This window comes from Neltuma alba, unplaced genomic scaffold (genome assembly GCF_004799145.2).
Source record: "Neltuma alba isolate B1F8T4 unplaced genomic scaffold, ASM479914v2 tig00011243_pilon, whole genome shotgun sequence".
Lineage (NCBI taxonomy): Eukaryota > Viridiplantae > Streptophyta > Magnoliopsida > Fabales > Fabaceae > Neltuma > Neltuma alba.
Window position 1 is genome coordinate 440,116 of NW_021635961.1, and position 10,275 is coordinate 450,390.

Consider the following 10,275-nt stretch of genomic DNA (forward strand, 5'->3'; position numbering starts at 1 on the left):
CTTTAGGATGATTTCACTGGATAGGTTGTCTGCATGTTGATCCACACAGTAGCTGAATGCAATGAGAGTAGACAAACACTCTAAACGATAAAGAGCAACATATGGCGTGCATTGGATACTATCCTTCCTTCTAGGTCAATTCTTAGGCAAATAAACCACAAGATGACCACCTTCCACGATATTTTATTAGATTTTTTTACAATATTTTTACTTCTTTAATATTTTTAAATATACTAATTAGATAAAATATTAGAAACATATATATTACCTCCAGTCTCGTTAAACTTTTATTCTAATTCTAAATATAAGATTTCAATCCACTTTATCTCTCATATTTATTTATTTATTTTCAAGATATTTCTTTTAATAATGATAGTTTTAGCCAATAAATATAATTAACAAGAATATTTTAAAAAAACAACACACATTATAATAAATAACTAACTTAACTAATTTTTTTAATTTATCTAAATTAGTTAGCTAGATAATATAATTTTAAAATGATTTGTACTTGCTTTTTTTTTTTTTTTTTTTGGCCGTCTAAAGAGGAATATAGGTTGCCTTAGTAGTGTGACCGGTGAGCAAAAGGACCGAGCGGAAACAACCTTGATCTTGTGCCGACGGCCCGACCCAAAACCCGCGCGCGCCTCCTCTTCTCTCTTTCGAAAACCCCAGGCCACAGAGGTGGAAACCGTGGTTTCCCTCCGGCAGCCACCTGTGACGACGAGAACGACAGCCATCTGTCGCAGAAATCGACGGAAGCAACAGTGCAGAGGCTGTGTAAAGCGTTCAGCACCTGACTGGAAGTTTCTGCAAAGCTGAATAGCTAAAGAGAGTTATTCATGGAGAAGATGAAAATAGAAGAGGTTCAATCTACCACCAAGAAGCAGCGCGTTGCCACACATACACATATTAAAGGCCTAGGACTCGAGGTTCTTTCTTTCTCTCTAACATACTTATCACTGACATTCCAACGAAGGAAGCTGCCCCACTTTTCCTTATCGTCAGCGGGCTCTTGAGCGTTTAGGACAGTGGGTTTTAGCAGCCTGGTTACTGTTAATTTTTGTTTATTTTGTTTTTCAAACTTCCATGGCTACGCAACCTCGGCAATGGTCTTCTCACTTTCCAAATGGGTAGTGCTTAACCTCTGGAAAATTTCATTTCTTTAAATTTTATACTATCAGTGCGTTTCAATGTCTTTACAAATTCATTATTGCTAGAAGCTCACCATGGACAAAACTGAACTTTTGCTTTTATGTGAAGCAAGAGTTGCATACTCGTTCTGTTATTCGTCAAATTTGGTTCTTTAGCGCAGTTAACAGTGGCACCTTGCAAAGTTTAAATGAGGTTCCCTTTTGCGGTGATTCTTATACGCGTATATAATGCTGTGGGGGAAACCTCTTTTTGTCTAATAATGAGAAGCTCGGAGGTTTAGGAAGCATCAAATGTATTACCGTGGGCTAACATCGGCTTTTTATTGGTCGGATATGTATATCATTAGTTGCTTCTTCCATTATCACACCATGTGAATGACTTGCTCGCTCTCTCTCTCTCTATATGTGTGTGTGTGTGTGTGTGTAGGCCAATGGAAGAGCACTGCCCTTTGCTGCCGGCTTTGTGGGACAGGCAGAGGCAAGAGAAGCAGCAGGTCTTGTGGTTGATATGATTCGGCAAAAGAAGATGGCTGGCCGGGCACTTTTACTGGCTGGACCTCCTGGAACTGGAAAGACTGCACTAGCCCTTGGAATAAGTCAGGAGCTTGGGAGCAAGGTTGCTATATAATTCTTTCATAAGGATAATGTTTTGATATCAATTCTTCTCTTGTCCGTCTTATTGATAAAAATAAACTGTAATAGTGATGGGAACTTCCCCGGCCTATTGGTAATGATATTCAAGGGTAGGAATCCTCAAAACAAAGCCAAAATGAATGTATTCAGCTTATAGCAAACCAAAACTTGAAAGAAAAGAGCAAAAACAAGGGGTTTTCTAGCGTCTGAGAGATTAGAAACTTCCAACCATTTTCTCAGAATTTTCCTGCTGACTCCAACTGCAATATGTTCTTAAAACCTTCTGCTATGCCCTCTCCTCTCTCCAAATCTCCCTTCCAGCTTGTACTCCATTACACATGATAGTTTGTTACTGCTGCATTCTATTTTGTTTTGCTGGTCCTTTTACCGCTATTGGCCTTAGTTGCAAGGCCTATCAGAGCCAGCTTCATTAGATTTTTATATGCAGGTTCCATTCTGCCCTATGGTTGGATCAGAAGTGTATTCATCAGAAGTCAAGAAGACAGAGGTTCTGATGGAAAATTTCCGACGGGCTATTGGCTTGCGAATCAAGGAAAACAAGGAAGTATACGAAGGAGAGGTGAGTTGATTATCATTGATTGCCGATTTGAAAATGTTGACAGTATCATAGTCTGTTCTTGTCATCTTCAGATTATTGTTGATTTCAAGTCCTTACGTGTTGCTAGTCCTTTGTTAGGTAACGGAGCTCTCACCTGAAGAATCAGAGAGTTTAACAGGCGGCTATGGTAAAGCAATTAGTCATGTCATCATTGGATTGAAAACAGTAAAAGGAACCAAGCAACTGAAGTTGGATCCCACCATATATGATGCCTTGATTAAGGAGAAGGTGAGCTTTCCAATTTCTATGGCTTCGTGTTTTTAATCTTGTTTTCTTATGTATAAGAGAAGTTATAAGCTCTTGAAAAGGTTACTTGGAAGCTATTTTATAATTATATGAACCTGAGAACCCAGATAATCTGAGGTTTTAATTGAAAATGTTCGACTCTACGTACAGGTGGCTGTTGGGGATGTTATATACATTGAAGCAAATAGTGGAGCAGTGAAAAGGGTGGGTAGAAGTGATGCTTTTGCAACAGAATTTGACCTTGAAGCAGAGGAGTATGTCCCACTTCCAAAGGGCGAGGTTCACAAAAAGAAGGAGATTGTTCAGGTAATTCATCTGAAGAAATACATCTGTACAAAATGATAAATCTCTCTCAAGATATTCAATTTTAGTGTAACTAGTCTATATGAGAACCGCTTTAACTTTATCAGGCTCAAGACTTTCTATATGCCAGGTTGTAAAGAGAAAGAGGTAAGAAGAAAAGAGAGAGAATGGAAGAGAGGAGAGAGAACGAGAGAGATAGCTAAATTATTCATCATTTCATTTCTGTGAATTCTGTTGTTATTTTCAGTCTGATCTATTCCTTATCAAGTTCTTATGCTACTGGTACTCAGGAGATTTAAGTTTTCTAACTAGTAGTTCTGTCTCTTTTTGGGTAACTTTAAGTTGTGCCACAGAACTTTTTGGAACAACTGTTAAGAAATATTTAAACGGAAAGGTGCAGATTCTAGTGTAAATTCTTTGAGACATTACATATATTGCTTGTTCTTGATTGTGATCAAAGTTACATTTTTTTAATTGAAGGATGTAACACTGCATGATCTGGATGCTGCCAATGCACGGCCTCAGGGTGGCCAGGATATTCTGTCTCTAATGGGCCAGATGATGAAACCCAGGAAAACTGAAATCACTGATAAGTTGAGACAAGAAATTAACAAGGTACAGGCAGAACTTTTGGCAGATGCTAAGTTTTCTCAGTATCCAAGTGTATGGGGGGAGTTGAAACTTCAATTTGTGCTTCTTAGTTGCTTTTTCAAATCTCAAATGTCGACCGCTTTCAAATTCCCTTGACATATTTTATAATTTTATAATCTTTTGGATGTTATATGCAATGATTTGAAATCAATGATATCCACGTAGTCAATTTTTGTGTGAAGAATAACCATAGGAAGAGAGAACAATGAATAATAGACCATGTAAGTAGACTGCTTATTACGATTCAGGCCAAAAAAAACTAAAAAGACTGTGTTACAATGTGCTTCTATTACTGACAGGTCGTCAACCGTTATATCGATGAAGGAGTAGCTGAGCTTGTACCTGGAGTTCTATTTATTGATGAGGTGACTTTTTCACTCTCTCACCTGGTCATCCTATTTTTTTTATAATAATTTGATTTCTAAATGTTTTTTGCAGGTGCATATGCTAGATATGGAGTGTTTTTCATATTTGAATCGTGCTTTAGAGAGTTCCTTATCTCCAATAGTAATCTTTGCTACTAATAGAGGAATATGCAGTGTAAGGTATGAAACTCTTGCAATTGCTTTTGTAAAGATTGGTTTAGAGGTAAATTTGGAGAAACCAGAATGAAATGATAGAATGGCATCAGCTGTTCACCCAAGATTTGAATTATAGACATGATTTTATTGAGACTTCATGGCTAACATTTTATCCCAAGACTTGGTTGTTAACAGAGCATAATGGTATCATACAATCCATGTAGCTAACTCCACATGGTGGAATAAAGCTGCTTGTTATTGTGGTTAAATAAAGCATGTCATGATTCTCTTTGTTGCTTCTATTGCTAGCCAATTATTTTTGTTTTGCTAAACACGAATAGTATTCCATATTCTGCCCTCCTTGGCTTTTGGGCATTTTGGAGTATTGATGGACTATTGTAATTTAAAGGTGTTGTTGTGTCCTAAAAGTCCTAACAGTATATATCTGATCAGATTATGGTGTTGATTGGTTGCATTTTCATTATCCCTCCACAATCAATTTATCGACCTTGACATGTTGAACTGCCCTGTTATGCAGAGGCACGGATATGACTAGTCCTCATGGCATACCTGTTGACCTTTTGGATCGGTTGGTGATAATTCGGACACAAACCTATGGTCCTGCTGAAATGATACAGGTTGCTTTGCATTTAAATAGGCTGCTTCTGTTTCAAGGACAAACCTCTAATGTTTGAAAGTCTGGTAGAATCTAGAGTTTCACTAACGTATATGCTCCTTACTTTTGAGACAGATTCTAGCTATCCGTGCTCAAGTAGAGGAGCTGGGTGTGGATGAGGAAAGTTTAGCTTACCTTGGGGAAATTGGACAAAGGACATCTTTAAGGTACACCCTTAGCTTGCTGTTCTGCTAAAAATCGATCTGAATGCTGACCCTCATCCAATAGAATAGGCTTAGGTTTGATGCTTCATTTTCCTTGGGCACTTACAAGTTATATTGGTTTGACAGACACGCAGTTCAGCTTTTATCCCCCGCCAGCATTGTAGCCAAAATGAATGGTCGAGACAATATCTGCAAGGTAACTGTGTGATTTTTTTTTCCACTAGGTTCTTGGATGTATTATTATGCCATTATCATCAACTAAATGAGTATGATTTGAATTTTATGTAATTTGTAGGCGGATCTTGAGGAGGTTTGCTCATTATATTTGGATGCTAAATCATCGGCCAGGCTCCTTCAAGAGCAGCAGGAAAAATACATCTCGTGAGAGAATGTCTGTCGGATATTGGAGCATCTCATTAAGCGTGCTGCATTCTAACATGGGCGAAGTGGCCAATATATATTAAAGAATTCATGATTTTGGGTCTTATGTTCATCACTCGACTTTGTTGGCCACCTATTCTTGCTCTTGATTACTGAACCTTAATGGCAACTTTATATGTATTCTGTGATATGTTTTCCTCACACATTTCCGTTTTTCTTTTGCGCAATTTTTAGTTCAGTTCGAGCTTTGGTGCTAGATTTTTCCATTGACCCCAAAACTCTATACCACCGAACATTTGTTGAACTCGTAGAGAATGTAGAGCGGCGATACACACAATATCTCCTCTTCCCGTCGGTTTAATCTCTTGACGTGGTCAGCCTGCTAAATGCGAGATTAGGTCTGTTTGGAATGACCTATACAGAGCACAAGATAAATATGTAAGATAAATTTAATCTTGATTTACGTGAAGTTTGTTTATAAGTATTTGTCATCATAATTCCAAACAAGGCTTAACTAGATGATAATGAGTGAAGGAGTGGATATGATATTTTCTTTTGGGAAAGTCATTGGAATTTTAGACAAAAAATTAATTAATAATTTTTTTAAAAATCGAGTTATTATTATTTCAAGTGATTTTGGAGTAATTCAGAATGTGTGGAGTCAAACGCTGTGTGATCGTGTCTATTTACCCTCTTTCTTGGGCCTGCTAGAGTGCTAGTAGTTAACTTTCTTATGACTTCGTAATCGTCTCTGCTTGCAACCAAAAAAAAAAAATAGGAGACTTACTTTTGGGAAAATAAAATTATGTTCTCCATATAATGTGCATCAAATTTTAATAGGTTCATGTTTTTAAATTTCTTGAACTCATCCATATAGCATTTAATGGCCGCAAAGTTACTGCTGGAATGTTAATATTACTCACCAAGCCAGGAAACCGTTGACGTGTCAAATAAATTGAGTTTCGGCCGTAAAGAAGCCGAAGGCCGCTATTCCAGGCCGCAACTTTATCCTGGCCCAAAGAAGAAAAATAAAAAATAAATGACACCTTTGGGCCAATAAAAATAGCCAGATAACATTGAAGAAACATTTTAGGGTTCTTACGTCGGCCCATAAAAAACATTGGCCCAGAATAAATAAAATTGCGGGGGCTTTCATTTGCGATGGCTTTAGAACCTTGGCGGTTGAATCAGTGATCGGATTGTGCCGGAAACGATGACTCGCCTGAACTCCGAGCGGGTGTTGAAGGAGAACAATACCCACGATCCCAATTCCATTTCCGCTCTTCACCTCAATCACAAAGCTCTTTCCGATGTAATACTCTACGCACTTCCCTCGGATTTCTTTGTCCCTTTGATTTTGGAGCCTAACTGTTCTAAAGGTTGTGCTGTTTTCCTTTTTAATCGGACATTCGTAGGTATCGGTCTTGGCCGACTTCAAGAACTTGGAAAAGCTTGACCTTAAGCTCAACAACCTAACTTCCCTTGAGGTTTTCCCCGTCTTGTTTTGTTTTGTTTCTAAGCTGAACTATGGGCATCTCTGACTAATGTTTTCACCCGCACTACAACAGGGGTTGAGGTCTTGCGTCAATTTGAAGTGGTTATCTGTCGTGGAAAACAAATTAGAAAGCTTAGAAGGAATTCAAGGTCTCACTAAGCTCACTGTAAGTGCACGATGGACCTACCATATAGAGACAAGGTGGAAGTTTTTATTTTCTTGGGATGGTTGTGATTGTAGTCTCATGTACTAAGTGTCATGGCTCTCCTTATGATACTTATTAGCTAGAATTTCAATTTGCTTATGAGCATTGAACTCAACCACCGGTAATATTCCTTTACCTGCGATGAAGGTGTTTATTTGAACGAGCCGTATGAACAAGTTATCGATACGCCCAAGCTCAAGACTACACTTTTTCAGATGAAGTTTGTGGGAAAATTTTCGTTTTCACATGCAACGTTAGGTGTTAATCTAATTAAAATTAGTTTTAGAATCCGACAGATATTTTTGGAGCTTGTTGCGATAATGCTGACACGCTGCTACGTTAACCTGTGTTATGAGGTTTCTTAAGTATCTGTTCATGTATTTGTTTGTTAGCGCACTCTTGTGTCCATCGATAAATAATTTCACGAGCACTCAGCTGCCTATGTGGTAGTTTTTCTTATGAAGTTTAATGAGTTACACGAGGAAATAAGGGCAAGGTTTACTCATATTTGTCAACCAGGTGTTGAATGCGGGCAAAAATAAGCTCAAGTCTATGGATCAGGTTAGGTCGCTTGTTGGCCTCAGAGCAGTGATTTTGAATGGTGAGTCTTGTAATATAACATTTTCTACTAACTAACATCGATAGCAGATTTCTTTTAATTTATTTTCTTCATCTTTTAACTGATTTTTCATTTTGGGTTGGGTAGATAATGAGATCGTCTCCATTTGCAAGCTTGATCAGATCACAGACTTGAACACTCTTGGTATGGCTTATTTTGTGGTTCTTCTTCTTTGTGCAAAATCTGGATAAGACCACAAAATTAAAAAGAAAAAATATTGTAATTTTGACTTCATAGAAGTTACATTCTGGGCTGCTTAACCTCGCATATGCATGAAGATAGGGTGTTCTTCTTTTCACTTCGACATATGAACTAGTCTTAATCTATTGTTAACACACTCCCTCCCCCTTCGTACCATATGATTTGTGGGGTCTGTTTTCTGCATAGTGTTGAACTCTCTAGTGACTTGAATTTAATCTTTCTATCACTTTGATTTTACCTTCAGTTCTGTCCAAAAATCCTATCCGTAAGTTTGGGGATGCTCTTGCGAAAGTGAAATCTATTACTAAGGTAAATTGCTCTCGAATATATTGAGCTTCTCTAGGGATTGGTTCTGCACTGTCTTCTGAAAGATAACAATACTTCTGTTTTCCAGCTTTCTCTCTCTTATTGCCAGCTTGAGACTATTGACTCCTCACTCGTGTCTTGTGTCGATCTGAAGGAGCTCCGTCTCGCTCACAATGAGATCAAGGTGAGTCCATTAGGGGTTGTTAATGCCTTAGGTCCATAAATAAAGAGTTGGGGTAGTTTGTAAACATGGCTTATGTTTCTCTTTCTCTCTCTTTCCTGCCCTTTCTACACTCACAATTGACTATCCTGGGAATCCCTTTTTAATTTGTGTTTTGTTTATTCAGCAATTGGGTTTCTCATGTTTTTTTTTTTTTCACTCAAGAGTTCTCATTTTATGTGCTTCTTGGGATTTTCAGAGTCTTCCAGATGAATTAGCTCATAATTCTAAGCTTCTGAATTTGGACTTGGGCAATAATGTGATCATGAGATACTCTGACCTAAAGGTCTGACATGCAGATATGGAGTTTTCCGTATTTTCTGATTTTGATCATTATTGGAAATAGTCTTTACCATGTATCTCTTTCACGTAATACAATGGCAGGTGCTCAAATCCCTGGTGAATCTGAGAAATCTCAATCTTCTTGGAAATCCTGTTGCTGCCAATGATAAAATAGCAAGAAAGGTAATTCCTTTTTATTGTTCTTTATCATTTGTTGTTATTCTCACATTCAAGTTTAAATTTCCGCTCTAACGTGAACTGCCATGCATACAATATTGCAGATTAGGAAAGCATTGCCAAAATTGCAGATATTCAATGCCAGACCAGTAGATAAGCATACCAAGAAGGAGGACAATGACAGGGCTGATGGAGGAGACTTTTTGGCAGGTTCTGAACGTGGAAAGGATAAAAATACAAGTACCTTCGAAAAGAAGGATGTGAAACATCATCAGATTGATGAAGGAGAGGATGTTCATTTTGAAACCACAGGAAAGAAATCAAGCAAGAAAAGGAAGAAAACGGTTGATGTTGTCTCCGAGAAGGATGCCTTGGTCATTGATGATGAAAATATGGCTCAGAATAAGGATAAGAAACGTAAAAATCCTGTCATAGAGGGAAAGAATGCTGGTTCTACTGACGCTGTTGATAATGACAGAGAGAACAAGTCTGTAAAGAAAAAGCTAAGAAACAATGACAAGCCCCGAGAAGAGGGTGTGGCTTTTGAGGAGGATGTTGCCAAGGTTGGTAAGAAACAGAAGAGACCAAAGAATAGGAAACAAAGTGATATTGATGTTATTGATGATGCAGAAGCTTCATTTGTGGATCTTTTTAACGTCAGTGACGCAGATGATCTAGAACAGGGTGGCAAAATAGAAGTTAATGAAAAAGGGCTAAAGGATGTGAATTTGGTGAGTGACACAGTTCCCTCTGTGGGCAAGCGCAAGAGTTCTAAAAAGCGAAATGTGGAGCCGCCATCTCACCAGATATCTGAAATTGGAATGGGAGGGCCATCAACCTGGGGTGATGAGTAACAATTATCCGGAGTTATGCCGATGCTTCATGATGAGAAGTTGAAGACTGAACGAACTGTTATGGTTCTGTTGGTCTTCCCATTGCATTCCCATTTGCTCTTGATGAGTTTACTTGTTCCTATATGATAATTAAGCACCTGACCATTTTTGCCGTAAATAAGGGCAATAATGATGGGAGTGCCGTGAAACAATGAGAGGTTTTGAACAGAGGGTCAAATTTAAATTGTAGTCTCTCTAACTGTTATCCAATATATGTTGTTAAATTGAGTGGGTCAAAATAGTTTTCTTTGGTGGGCAAAATCGATACTTTAGATTTCAAGTGATTGTGTTACTCCTGGAAACGTGGCTCCATGTTTTATTTGCTCAAAGCAAACGTTGTTATGGTTGAAAGTCAAGTGATGGGCTGCATCTCACTATCTGTGATTCGATAGAAACTGTTCCTTTCAAGACAGGTATTGATCGTTGCTTTGCCAAGAAGTACATCTTAATGTGTGAAGTAGATTCTCATACCAGGCACCGCAATTTGACCGTCTACCAAAATAGCCAATTGTCTGCGTTTGTTTACTGG

The 10,275-nt window shown here is 38.2% G+C and overlaps 2 protein-coding genes across 2 annotated transcripts; both read left to right on the forward strand.

The window, feature by feature from the left end:
• Positions 1-842: 842 nt before the first annotated feature.
• On the forward strand, positions 843-5,604 carry LOC114762844 (ruvB-like protein 1). Its single transcript, XM_028952434.1, has 12 exons — positions 843-932; positions 1,582-1,770; positions 2,236-2,367; positions 2,485-2,634; positions 2,803-2,958; positions 3,436-3,570; positions 3,906-3,971; positions 4,045-4,151; positions 4,666-4,765; positions 4,879-4,970; positions 5,094-5,163; positions 5,263-5,604. The coding sequence occupies exons 1-12, from the start codon at positions 843-845 to the stop codon at positions 5,350-5,352; spliced, it is 1,377 nt and encodes a 458-aa protein (XP_028808267.1). The 3' UTR covers positions 5,353-5,604.
• Positions 5,605-6,534: 930 nt separating this feature from the next.
• Positions 6,535-10,007, forward strand: LOC114762843 (leucine-rich repeat-containing protein ODA7). The gene is made up of 10 exons (XM_028952433.1): positions 6,535-6,660; positions 6,764-6,835; positions 6,917-7,009; positions 7,568-7,649; positions 7,755-7,811; positions 8,113-8,177; positions 8,263-8,358; positions 8,594-8,680; positions 8,779-8,859; positions 8,958-10,007. The coding sequence occupies exons 1-10, from the start codon at positions 6,562-6,564 to the stop codon at positions 9,705-9,707; spliced, it is 1,482 nt and encodes a 493-aa protein (XP_028808266.1). The 5' UTR covers positions 6,535-6,561; the 3' UTR covers positions 9,708-10,007.
• Positions 10,008-10,275: the final 268 nt, after the last annotated feature.